The 14,093-nt window shown below is 39.5% G+C and overlaps 1 protein-coding gene across 2 annotated transcripts in view; it reads left to right on the forward strand.

Moving 5' to 3' along the window:
* SPAG1 (sperm associated antigen 1) overlaps positions 1-14,093 on the forward strand; it is an 85,195-nt gene that overhangs the window by 22,133 nt on the left and 48,969 nt on the right. For both annotated transcript variants that reach the window (XM_027850004.1, XM_027850003.1), the window contains exons 7-10: positions 2,155-2,264; positions 2,824-2,929; positions 8,304-8,434; positions 9,357-9,463. In XM_027850004.1, coding sequence (XP_027705805.1) covers positions 2,155-2,264; positions 2,824-2,929; positions 8,304-8,434; positions 9,357-9,463 — 454 coding nt within the window. The remainder of the gene's footprint in view (positions 1-2,154; positions 2,265-2,823; positions 2,930-8,303; positions 8,435-9,356; positions 9,464-14,093) is intronic.

A 14,093-nucleotide genomic window follows, 5' to 3' on the forward strand; every position in this document is an offset into this window, starting at 1 on the left:
GCCCTCTGTAAAGCAAGGCATTGGCAGGGGTTTGGTTCTCTGCCCTCCAGTCAGAGGGGAGGGGAGATAGCTTTAGTTTGTGTTCTAGGCTGTTTAATCATCATGATGATGACAGCTGAAGTTTGTATAGCCCTGAAGTTTTATGAAGTGATTGACATCCATGATATCATTTGAGCCTCATAACCACCTTGTGAGGCCATACTACTGCATTTGTTGTATCTTGTGAGGCAGTACCACATTTATCATCCCAGTTGTACAGGTGAGGAAACTGAGGCTCAGAGAAATCGGATGTGTAGGGTCACCTAGCTAGTCTGTGTCAGAGCCTTCAAACTTGGGTCTCTTCCTGCTTCTGGGTCCAGCATGGTTCTTATTACGTACGCCACACTGCCTTTAACACACAAAGCAAAGAACGCTGGAAATTTGGAGTTTATATGGCTAATTCCTGGTACGATTTATTCTCTTTCTAGACATAAAGCTTCAATAAATTGCATTCCCCTCCTCAAGTCTTGCCTCTCATACATATCAGTTGTGTGGGCCTGGGCAAGTCACTTAGCCTCTTGGTGTTCTAGGCATCACTACTATAAGTTGTAGAGAAAGTCCCAGCCCGCACTGATAGAAGCAGTTCTTTGTCTGGAATTTGCCACACCAGGTCACTGGTACAGTGGATCGAGTGCTAGGCCTGGAGCCAGGAAGACCTGAACCCAAATCCAGCCTCAGATACTTACTAGCTGTGTGACCCTGGCCAATCTCTTAACCTCTGCCTCAGTTTCCTCATTTGTAAAATGAGGATAATAATGGCACCTACCTACCAAGGTTGTTGTGAGAATCAAAGAAAAATATTTTGTAAAGTGCTTAGTACAATGCCTGGCACATAGTAGGTACTTTATGTTAGCTGTTATCATCATTATTATCATCATATTGTATTATCATTACTACATTATATTATTGTTATATTACATCATATTATTATATCAGTGAACTCACAGGTCCAATTCGTATCCCCTATTACCTTCTGATCCCCATTATCATTTTGTTTAGTCATTCAGTCACGTCCAATTCTTTGTGATCCCATTTAGGATTTTCTTGGCAAAGATACTGGAGTGCTTTGCCATTTCCTTCTCAAGCTCATTTTATAGATGAGGAAACTGAGGCAAACATGATTAGGTGACTTGTCCAGGATCACACAGCTATTAAGCAATAATACCTCAGGCACAATGCCTGAGACTTGAAAGATGTTTCTTAATTATAATCTATAAGGCCCAAATACGGTGCAGGTTTTGATTATTGTAGGAGTTCCCATTACATTGAAAATTTGTAAAGATTATAGCAAGGATAATTTGTAACATAAGCCTATATTGTGAAACAGTGTGGTATTGTGAAAAGAATGCTAGACTTGAAGGTGGGAGAGACCTAGGTTCAAATCCTGGCTCTGAAACCTATTAGCTGTGTGACCCTGGACAAGTCACTTACTTAACTCTTCTGGCCTCTCTAAAATAGGAATCTGAAGTAAATAATTATAGGTACTAACTACTCATAGAGCAGTGATAAGGGTCAAACAAGATCAGTCAATCAACAAGTATTCATTAAGTGAATACTATGTGCCAAGCACTGTGCTAAGTGCTAGGCATACAAAGGACAAAAATGAAATAGGTCCTGCCTTCAGAGGGCTTACATTCTATGCAACATGTACTAAGGTTAAAAAAAAAAAACTCATATTAATTTTGATATACCTCTATACAAAAGACACACAAGGTGATGGCAGGAGTTGGAGAGTAGAAAGCTGGAGATGAGGAAAGGCTTCCTAGAGCAGGTGGCATATGAACTGATTTTGAGGAGAATTAGGGATTCTAAGAAGGGATGGTAAGGTGGGAGTGGAGTGCATTTCAAGCATGGGGACAACCTCTGCAAAGGAACGGGAAAGGAAAGTGGAATGTCATTTGTGTAAAGCACCCTATAAACGCCAAACCAATATACAAAGACCACATTTATTTAGTTTAATGCCATATTTAAATACGTATTTGTTGTTTGAGTGGGTTCTCAAAGGCACAGTGAAGGAAACGTAAATGTAGTAATAATTAAACTTTCCTTTGTTGTTTTGAAGTTTTCCATATGTTGCATTATAAAAGTCATTTTATTTTTTTTCTTTCATTTAAGATTTGATGTGGAAAAAGAATGTTCAAAGATCGATGAAGATTATAAAGAGAATACTACACCAAATATCAGCTCACATTCACTTAAAATTGAGAAGAATATTGGTACAATAGGTAATTGCAACATATGTTAACTTCATATTATGTTGACAGTTGATAATGAACCACAAGACATCTTTCAGGACCCAAAAATACAATTTTGAAAATTGTTTGAAGGTTTAGAAAGTGTTCTCCCTGAAACTGCTTTTCCCATCCCAATCAAACCCTATCTTGTCACTGGCACTTACCATTAAAATAATGATTTATTATGTTGGAGTTGTATGACTTCAAATAAATCCAGTTTTTCTCACCATCTATCCAATTGTTTATCCTCCTAAATTTCTTTCTTCTCCAAAGCCCCTCAGTTCCTTTGTTGACCATTCACATACAAAACAAGTTTAAGGCATGATATAACAGTCTTTAGTTCACTTTAAGAACCAACTAAGATTAACATTACTCAACAACGACCAAAAAAGCCCTCAGAATGAATTCAGCACAAGACACTCAGAATGATAGAACTGTTCTTTAAAGAAAACTCTGATTATAAAAGTTTTAGTTCCTATTTTTAAAATTAAATTCTCAGTTTTGTTATTTTTTAGCCTTTTTTATATGCAGCAAAGATGTTCTTTTCTAGGTCTGAGTGACAAAGAAAAAGATTTCTTAGCTACTCGTGAAAAAGAAAAAGGTAATGAAGCCTTCAGTTCAGGTGACTATGAAGAGGCTGTGACATATTACACTAGGTAAGTTGGTGTTTGATTTTTCTTTTTCTAAGTGGGATATATTTTTACATTCACACAGCTCACTGATATGGATAGTGAACATAAGATCCCATTCTTTGGGAGTGCATTGATTTTAATAGAGAATTTGGTTTTGTTCAGAATGTCAGGGCAGCTAGGTGACATAGTGGATAGAGCTCCAGCCTTGGAGTCAGGAGGACCTGAGGTCAAATCTGGCCTCAGACACCTTGACACTTACTAGCTGTGTGACCCTGGAAAAGTCACTTAACTCTGATTGCCTCACCAAAAAAAAGCAAAAAAAAAAAAAGTGTGTGTGTGTGTGTATATATATATATATGTGTATATATATATATATGTAAAGAACAAAATGTCTCTTGCATATAACTCAAAATTATATGAAATGCCAGGATGGATGTAATTAAAAAGATCACTTTGGTGGTTTTCTAATATAGGGTTGGATTTAGGAAGATCTGAAATCAAATCCTACCACAGAGACTTAGTAGCTGTGTGACACTTGACAAGTTATTTAACCACTCTATGCCTCAGTTTCCTCATCTGCAAGATAGGATACCTCACCGGGTTGTTGTGAGGATCATGTGAGAAAATATAAGTAAGGCACTTTGCAAACCATCAGTTGCTGTTGTTGTTCAGTCATTTTTCAGTCATGTCTGACTCTATGTGACCCAATTTGGGGTTTTCTTGGCAAAGATACTGGAGTGGTTTGTCATTTCCTTCTCCAGCTCATTTTACAGATGAGGAAACTGAGGCAAACAGGGGTAAGTGACTTGCCCAGGGTCACATAGCTGGTAAGTGTCTGAGACCAGATTTGAACTTGGGAAGATGAGTCATCTTAACTCCAGGCCCAGCCCTCTATGCACTATGGCACCACCTAGCTGCCCACAAACCATCAGAGTGCTATATAAATGTTAGTGACTATTACTGCTAGTAGTGACAATAGGTAAGTTGGGTAAGAGGAAGATAGGAATGCTAAAGATATTTACCAGTGTCGAAGAGGTCCTTCAGAATGTCCCAAGGTTGACGGTGAGAGTCTGCATATACTCTTTTCTATCTGCCATGGAGAATGGTGGTACCACTAATGGAGCTAAGGAACCTGTGTATGTTTGGGCAGTGAAAGCAGAGGCCATTTAGGTTTGGCATCTGTTGAGTTTGAGCTGGTGATCTGAAGCATCAAGGTGGAGACAGCTTTGTGGTAGTTGGAGATAGAACTAGAAATAAAAGTTTGAACGTCATCAGCATAAAGGTGACACTGAACCTAAGAGAAAAGATCTAATCACTGAAGAAAAGAATACTGCCTATGATAACATGTAGAGTGGCAATGATTCATTCCCCTGGAACACCTGTGGTTAGGGAGAGGGGAGAGATTAGAGAAGCCAAAGCCAGAGATGGTGCCTGAGGTTTAGATATCTGGGTGGTAACTCAACATGTAGGAATTATGGTGAGGGATAGAGTAGCTCTAATCAATCAATGGACAAGCATGTATTAAGCAGCTACTACATGCCAGGCCCTGTGCTAGGCACTGGTGGGAGAGGAGAGGTAAAAAGGAAAAAAAAGCCAGCCTCTGTCCCCCGAGGAGCTTATTAAAGGACACAATGTACAGATACACATACATTTACGCGTACATATACGTATACATATACATATACACATGTATACATGTGTGTATATATAAATACAAAATGTTATAAAGTAAATACTGGTAAAAATATAATCTCCTGGAGTTATATGTCTCTAATTAAGAAGGCTTTAAAGTTTAAGTTGAGAAGGAAAGGGGAAGGAGAAAATTACCCACAGAAATATGCCAAGCTAGATACCACGGAGAGTAGCAGGTAGGAAGAAGAATGACAGTAATTTAATACCAGTAATTTACATGAGAAAATATGTAACAAGAGAGCCAGCCATAAGACCCAAGTCCTCAGATGACAATACATGAAAGTATGAATAAATAGGGTAAACTAGAGATAATAAAAGTAGGCACATGTGGTCCTCTAGTTATCACTGAGACTTTGGACTTAGGAATTTAGGACTGGAAAGAGCAAACCATATTCAGAAAGTCTAGATACAGGAGGTAATGGAATGGCGTGGCATATTAATTAATAAGATGTACTCATGAAGAAATCAGAGAACTAAAGGGTGATCACATGGCTCATGGAGAAGAGGAGAGATGCCTGGATCCTACTGCCAGAGGTACAGTTTTAATTATTTTATGCAGTGCTAATACTGCACTGCTCCCCAGTTTTCATTTAACTGTTACCAAATTACTGAGTGAATGGATATATTTTTTGGAGCTAGATTCACATAGAATTTGGGAGATCATTTGCTCCAGTTTCATTATTTGACTTATGAAGTAACAGACCTAAGAAGTTGAGACACTTATATAAAGTTGCAGCAAAGGTGAGGTTAGAATCTAATCTAACTAAGCTTTTTTTTCCTTTTTGGGATAGAGAAGAAATATTTCATTTTTTCTGATGTATATGAAACAAACTATGTTTCTAAACAAGTCTTTTCTAAACTGTTTGAAGCTAACTCTTGAATAGCCTAACTTCGTAGTAAACAAACATCAATTTTCTAATTGAATCTTGTGAGATTACTGATATATGAAAGTAAGAATATTATATCATTTGTAGAATTTTCATGTCTTGTTCCATCAGTTAATATGGTGTTAATGCAGTAAAAATGTAAGATGTTAGTGCACAGAATTATATCTAGGATTAGTTATAGAATCTGGAGCTGGAAGAAGCCTCAGAAGCAATCTAGTCCACCCCTCATTTCACAGATGAGGAAACTGAGACCTGGAGGGTTAAGTAATTTTCTTTAGATCACACAAGTAGTCAGCATAGCAAGCAGAATTGGAACCCAAGTCCTCTGCCTTCAGGGGTCAGTCTTCTTTTCATCGTTGTCTGCTGACTTCCCTGTCTTCCTCTAAGTTCCACCTCAAATCCCATCTTCTACAGCAGAAGTGTCACCGCCCGCATCATTCCTGCTTGGACCATATTTGAAAAAAAAAATTTTTTAAGATGTGTATTCCAGTTCAGATGTTTCACCACTAGTTTTATCTTTTTGTCTGTATTCCTTTTTTCTCTCTGAGTGTGGCCTGAACCAAATTAAAATATAATTGAGAAATATTTTTCAAAATAAATTGAGACATAGTAGAACATAGATAATGATGATGTGTGGTTTTCTACATCAACATGTGGCCTCGGGGATCCTTAGGTGTGGTATAGTGGCCTTCTTACTATTTGCATTAAGAAAACCTTTCCCAAGCCCTCTTAATTCCAATGTCTTACCTCTCTTAATCATTCACTTTTATTTACTTTATTTACTTGTTGACTCCCCCATTAGATTGTAAGCATCTTGAGGGTGAGAACTGTCTTTTGCCTCATTTTGTAGCCCCAGCACTTAGTAAGGTGCCTGGAACATAGTAGGTGCTTAATAAATGTTTATTGACTGACTAACATTGTACCATACTGCCTCTAGTTTAGTTAATTAAAGCATTGGGCTGGTGCTAAAGATTAGGAATTTGATCCTAGCATTCCCAACTCCCGTTTAGCAGTGACTGGCTTTGGTAACACGGAAGAATTGGACTATATGTGAAAAAAAAATTTTTTTGAGATATGTATTCCAGTTGCCCTTTTTTGGTTCATATGTTTCACCACTCGTTTCATCTTTTTGTCTATATTCCTTCATTCTCACTAATATAGGTAATCCTTCCTCCAATGCAGGTCACAGCCCCATCTGTGCCTTTTCATCCTGTGAGATTCTTATCCATGTCCTTCTATAAACTCTGTAAAAAATCTGCATAATAAACAAGCCTCAGAATGAATGGATGAATGAATGGATGGAAATACCTTTATTCAACACTTATATGCCAAGCACAGTGCTAGGTACTGGAGATACAACTAGGAAATTGAGGCAGTTCCTATGCTTAATGAGGGGAGAAGGGGGTGTCACATTCTAATAGGCAGAAACAACACACATAGGAGGGTTCAGTTACAGGGTAGATGGAAAGGCCTTGGGATCTTGGGGTTCAATAGCATAAGATTTAATTGTTTTTGGAGATCATGAACCTCACAATGCCCATTGCATCAAACCAACCTGGGCAGATGGCTTCAATTATCCTGCTCTGCTCCAGCAGACAAGTGATTGTCACAGCTTCTGGCCAGGTCGGCAGGGTGTGGCTATGTAGCCACTGCCATGGACATAAAAATGCCATTGTCCTGGTCGAGTTATCTAGGTAGCCGGTGATGACCTGATCTCTTCACTCGTCCCACATATCTCTTCCAGCCAGTCTTTCCTGGCAGCTGCTACCCAGAGCCTCTCTGCTCTTAGCTAGGCTGGTCCTTGGGTACCAGACTGATGCTGTTGCTGGAGCCATTGTACCACAATCCTTCTACTTTGGTAGGACCTTGGTAGAGCGGATGGAAGATGAGGTAGGGCTTTTGTCAAGGGCAGGCACTTGACTATCATGGCAGTAACATTTCTGAATTCCTTCTCTTTTAAATGGTAAATTTGAACAAAATATGTTAATGGCCACCACAAGCAGCAGCTCTTTTCAGGTTTACATCTTGTCATCTTGTTTTAGCTGTGCAGTGCTTTCTTACTTTAGTAATCTAAACTCATTTTCACTTTTATTACTTTCCTATTTCTTCCTGTAATTCTCCTTCTCAGAGTTTATAGCTAACTTGAATCTCTTATTATCCTTATCATTCCTAAATACATGTATAATTTGTTCCAGAACATCATACAACTTTTTCTGAACAGCAGCCAGATTTGTGGAGCCCTTTTGTTTCTTAGTTTTTGTTTCTGCTGGATCCTTCCCACTCATACCCTGAAGCTCATAAAATTTTCATTCTTAGAATTCATTTTCTTAATCTGGTTGGCTTCCTTCCTTTGTCCCTATGGGTCTTAAATTCAGTTGATCTTGTGATCATTGCTTCAAAGATTTAGAGCCACTTCCAGCTTATTTTCTATAAGCAAAGAAATGAAAACAAGAAGAGTACTTGTTCTAATTGATTCTTCTACCTTCTGTACTAGAAAATTGTTTTCATAGTAATCCAAAGTCAGCTTGGCATTTATGTCTATTGGGTTGTGATCAGCCATCTTGGGTAGTTAAAGCAGTCCATTTTCACCTCCATATTCTGAGCTAAGCTTTAGTACTCAAATATATTTTAAAACTTTTATTGAAAATTTACTTATATAAGAGTGTTTTTGCTTGTATTCATTTTTCATTTTATCACCTTTTATCTATTTAGACTGCTTTATAATTTTATCTGAGTTATTACATATACACATAACACATACTTTTGATATCTAGCAATTTGAGCTTTTTTTGGTAAATAGATTCTCTTTAATATCATAGGAGCATATCAGTATCTCCCACAGTGGCTGCGTATAACAACAGAGCTCAAGCAGAAATCAAACTAAAGAACTGGAATAATGCTCTTCAGGATTGCGAAAAAGTGTTAGAGTTGGAACCTGGAAACTTAAAGGGTAAAACAATTGATACAAAATTAATTTCAGTAGAATTTGTTTGTTTGTAACATCTAATTATGAGTTATTTCCTTCATGTAAGTATCCTTAATTAGAAAAAGAGTCGAATTTGGCTTCAGAGAATCTCAATTTAAACCCTGGCCCAGCTGCCTCTGTGACTTGGGCTGAGTCATTTACAGTCTCTTGGCCTGAATTTCATCATATCTGAATTGAGGGAATTCACAGGGTCATAGACTCAGAGTTACAAAAGACCTTAGAGGCCAGGGTCAAGTCCAGCTTCGCCCTCATTTTGTAGATGAAGCAACTGAGGTCCAGAGTATTTAAATGACTTGCCTAGAGTTATACAACTAGTATGTACCTGAAGCAGGATTTGAACCCAGGTTTCTTGACTCCAAGTCCAGTGCTCAACCCACTACTCCACACTGCTTCCTGGGGTTGGACTAAGTGACTTCTAATTAAGATATATACCAGTTCTGTTAAAGTCGTGACACATTAAGCTATTAAGCTAATAATTCAATTTCAGTTTCTGAAAGTACCTGCCCCTAGATATAGCTGATTTCTACACTCACGTAATCTAAAGGATTCTTTCCTGATATTGCCTCAGAAATACCTTTTATCAATTACTTTGAATGTGCAATGCAAGTTTCACTGATGGTACTATACACTGAGTATGATACTAATATGAAATAAGCTAAAATTAGAACCAAGATAGTCTGAAAATTTTCTGTCTTTTTTTTTTTTACTATTGAAAGATTGAAAAAGAAATTAAGACTGGAAAAATGATTCTTGTTTAGTGTCTATACACCTTAGTAATTACATAATTAACGGTTTTGTGCTACTTACATTCTCTCTTCAATTGCAAAATAAGCCACGACCGTCTAGAGTGTAAGTGTTGAAAGAAATATTTTTTGCAAATTTGCAGCTTTTATGCGACGTGCCACTGCATATAAACATCAAAACAAGTACCATGAAGCAATAGAGGATTTGAAGAAAGTGCTAAATATTGAGCCAGACAATGTTATTGCTAAGGTAAGGGAAATTATTTCCTGCTTGCTTCTCTAATTTGTGTTCCTCAATTATATTAAAATGTCAGCAAACTAATGGACAACCACCTTAGCAAATAAACTTAAACTGAGGGCTAGATTCTCTACTTGAAACGTATTACAAGTAGTATAGAATATAAATATCTCTTTGGAAGTAGCATGAAATATGCTTAGGGTTTTTTTTAAATGGTGCACATATGTACATGCATAATACACATGTGCACACACACAGACACACAAACTATTAGCCTGTCGGCCTTTGTTGCTTTTCTAGTTGTGCTAACAGTTTCTTACAGGCCATCTGTCAAGGAAAGAATGTTATACTTGTAGTCAGAAGATTTGGCTTCAGATCCTAGCTCTTCCACCCCTTGGATGACCTAAGACAAATCATTTCACCTCTCTAGGCATATTTTCTTCATCTGGAAGATGAAGGGCTAAGACTAATAATAGCTTATAATAATTAGCATTTATATAGCACTTACTGTGTACCAGGCACTGTACTAAGCTCTTTATGATTGTTATCTTATTTGATCCTCACAACAAACCTGGGATGCAGGTGATATTATTATTATTATTATATCCATTTTACAGATGAAGAAACTGAGGGAAACAGAGGTTAAGTTACTTGCCCAGAGTCACACAGTTAGGAAGCGTCTGAGGCCGGATTCGAACTCAGGTCTTTTGACTCCAGGTTCAGCACTCTATCCAACAGGCCCCCTAATTTCCCTAGATCTATTATCCTGTGAGTCTGTGAGCTCTCTTGTTTTATATGATCTGTGATTTAACTTTGTAGAGAGTTGCTTAAGTCACCAAGCAGCTAAGCACTTGCCTAGGGTCACGCAGTCAGTGTGTGTCAGAGGCCTGAGTTGGACTTTGAGGCCACCTGCCACTTTCCTCTGCATCTGCTGCCTCCTTGCTGAGAGCTCCCTGCGCCAATGTAAGCATAGGTCCAGTCCAAAGTCAATATGTATGTGCGTCTTCTTTGCCTAGAGCAATAGTCAGTTTAGACCATTAGCAAGCACGTGTGCTCTGTTGGCATATTCTTTGAGACGACCTATTAGTTCAAGACACACAATTAGATGCAGCCTTTGGTGTGTTCCATAGGTGGTGTGAACACAGGAATTCCTCATTATTTGGAAGGACTTTCACTTATTCCCAGAGACCCCAGTTAGGATATGAGGGAAATATGTCTTTTCTGTTTTCGATTGCCCAATTGGGCCTTAAGGATTAGGACTAGAGGAGAGACAGATAAGTATAAATCTCTAGAATTGCTTACATTTCAGGGTGCTGGTCCTGGAGTCAGGAAGACCTGAGTTCAAGTATAGCCTCAGACTCTTACTAGCAGTTTGACCTTGAACAAGTCACTTAACCGTTATCTGCCTCAGCTTCCTCAACTGAAAAATGGGGATAATAGTAGCACCTATCTCTCACGGTTGTTGAGAAGATTAAATGAGACGATACTTGTAAGGTGCTTAGCACAGTGCCTGGCACATAGCAGGTGGTTCATAAATGCTTCTTCCCCTCCCTCCCCTTCCAACAAAGTTTTCTGCAATGAAAACTACGGGGACTAAAAGCTTCCTGGCAGAAAGGGCTTGAGGAACACAGGGCATGGTTTATGATAGCTCTGGCTAGCGGGCACCTTGTCCAGAGTAGCATAAGCATGGCCAGATTAAGTGAAACAGACTGATTGAAATGGGTTCATTTCATCAAACAGAAGTTCATCAAGCAGATGTCCAGTAGCATCTTGACAGCCATGTGTGTGTGTATGTGTGTGTGTGTGTGTGTGTGTGTGTGTGTGTGTGTGTGTACACACATTTTATGTGGGAATGAGGTCAGGTAGGCAGAAGAAAACAACCTTGCTATCTGGGCTTAGCTTTGTTTCTGAGCCTCTCCCCTTTCCCACTCAATTAAATGGGAAACTGAAAGAATCTCTGGGTGGAGAAAACTGGGGGTGTTGCGCCCAAAGAGCCTGGGGCAGCTTGTCAGAAGGGCAGCCTCTAGACTGATGCCCGCTGGGTGCGATGCCCGCTGGGTGCTGCTGAACAGTCATTTGTTCATCAGGAGGTCACGAGGAACATCAATCCTAAGTCAGAATGAGGGTTCTGACAGTGACCCCAGGCCTCCTTTAGTGAGCATTGGAAGTCAAGGTTAAAGAACAGAAGAATAGTGTTCACAGCCCTTTCTGTCACTCTCTAGTACTAGGGCTGCCATGAGGAGACATTTTTAGATACATGGCTCATACCAAGGCAACTGGTGGTAAGTCCCCTGGCGGAAGAACACCCAGGAAGCAACTTCTTGTACTAGAGGAGTCTAGAAAATTTATTGCTCCAGGCTAGGGACTGTTGGCTCTCCGGGAAATCCACTGAACTTCTGATTGGGACACTTCTCTACTGTTGGATGTGTGAAATAGCTTCAAAACAGATCTGCGTTTGCAAAGTGTAGCAACTGGGGCTTAGTAGGAGCCAAGGGAGGCCTGTCTGGTTGGTCTGTCTGAGGACACCAGCCGACATGCTATCCGTGCCAAACGTGTTGCAGTCATGCCTAAAGATATCCAGCCAGCACACCACTTATGTGGAGAGCAAGCTTAAAACTCCACTATGAGTTCAGGAAACATTCTTCATTCTCAGAATAGAAAAAAAATCTTCCTACTATTGGTAGTTTTGAATTTAGATTTTTTTTCCAATGGGGTCAAAAGGTACCTCAGTATATGATTTTGAATGGAAAACTAGGGGATAGAATCAGGTATTGGCAATTTTTTTTCCTGTTTTCATTTGTATGTGAATTTTGAATATAAATGCAAATGACATAAAGCATTAATGTAGTCAAAAATATTTCAGTGAACAAGTTTCAACCATCCAACTTTATAATAATCATAGATAAATCTGTTACATGTTTCTGGACATGCCAACATTTGGATTTTTTAAAATAAGTAGGTTTCTTATTGATGGCAACTAAATGGTGTTCATAATATTTTTATTATACAGTACTTTCCATCCATTCACTATACTTTTCTGAGTTGGCCTATATGTAAGTATGTGTTTTTAATGTCTGTATTCTGTGCTGTTCCTATAAATTTGCTATTAAAATACATTAAACAAAAGAAAAAAGAATGGATTTAAGCCTTCTGGTACTAGTTTGCTGGGGCTCTTCTCTGTTCCAAAGAGCTGGGATGTCTGGAGTAAGGAATCACTATTTGAAGAGGAAACGCCCATTAAAGCTAAGGCTAATAGAACTGACAGAGTTTCCATATTGGAAGAAAAGCTGCTAAGATTTTTTCCCCAGTCTGAAAATTCAGTCAGTAAACATTTAATAAGCACCTACTGTGTGCCAGACACTGTACTCAGTGCTGGGTCCTGCCCTCAGGAGCTCACAATCTAACATGCAAACAAATAAATGCAAAGCAAGCTATATACAGGATAAATTGGAAATAATTAAGAGAGCAAAGGCATTAGGATTAAGAGAGGTTGGGAAAGGCTTTCTTTAGAAGATGGGGTTAGCTGGGACATAAGGGAAGCCAGTAGGCAGAGATGAGAAGAGAGGGCATTTCAGGCATGGGGGACGGTCAGTGCAAATGCTTGGATTTGGTCAGTGAAATTCTCATTCACGGAACAGCCAGGAGGTCAGTGTCACTGGATGGAAAAGTACACGTGGGAGTAAGGTGTAAGAAGACTGAAAAGGTAGGAGGAGGCCAGGTTATGAAAGGCTTTGAATGCCAAACTGCACTTTGTGTTTGATCCTAGAGGGAGTAGGGAGCCTGTGGAATTTATTTAGTGCTGGGGTTGGGGAGTGTTATATGGTCAGATTGATGAGTTAGGAAAATCACTTTAGTGGCTGAGTGGAGGATGGATTGGAGTGAAGAGAGCCTTGAGGCAGAAAGACCCACCAGCAGCTATGGTAGTAATCAAGGTGTGAGGCGATGAGTGCCTGCACCAGAAGGGGGGATGTTGGAAAGATGTTGCAAAGGTGGAATTGACAAACCTTGGTAACAGATTGGATATTGGGGGGGGGTGGTTAGGATAGTGAGGAATCTGGGGTGACTCCTAGGTTGTGAGCCTGAGGGGCTGAGAGGATGGTGTTGCCCTCCTCAGTAATAGGAAGTTAGAAGGGGGAGAGGGTTTAAGGGAAAGATAATGGGTTCTGCTTTGGACGTGATTTACTTAATGGCTCCTGAAATGTCTGAAAGGCGGTTGGAGATGTGAGATGGGAGGTTAGTGGAGAAATTGGGGCAGCATAGGCAGATTTGAGAGCCATCAGCTTAGAGTGTGATGCATGAAGGCTTTGCCTTTCAAAACAAGCTTTCAAGCTAAAAGAGATGTACCTGTTTCTGTCATGGGGAAGAGGTAGCACATCAGCTGATGACTTACAAGTGGTAGGATTAGAAGTAGAAACAGAAGAGAGGCCTTGCTGTTCCTCTACAGTTTGGAACTGGGATGATCCCAATGCACAAGTCAGGACTGCGAGGTTCAGGACACTTTTTAGGACTGTATCCTTGGTTCAATCCTGGGCATTGGATTCATCCCCTCACTGGATGCAAAGATAAGTTTCATAACCTTGCCCTTATTGGGACTGCACCTGGAATTAACCACAAGACTGCTGGGCAGTGACCACTCAAGGCC

The sequence above is a fragment of the Vombatus ursinus genome, unplaced genomic scaffold (genome assembly GCF_900497805.2).
Source record: "Vombatus ursinus unplaced genomic scaffold, bare-nosed wombat genome assembly UNPS02008961.1, whole genome shotgun sequence".
Taxonomy (NCBI): Eukaryota; Metazoa; Chordata; class Mammalia; order Diprotodontia; family Vombatidae; genus Vombatus; species Vombatus ursinus.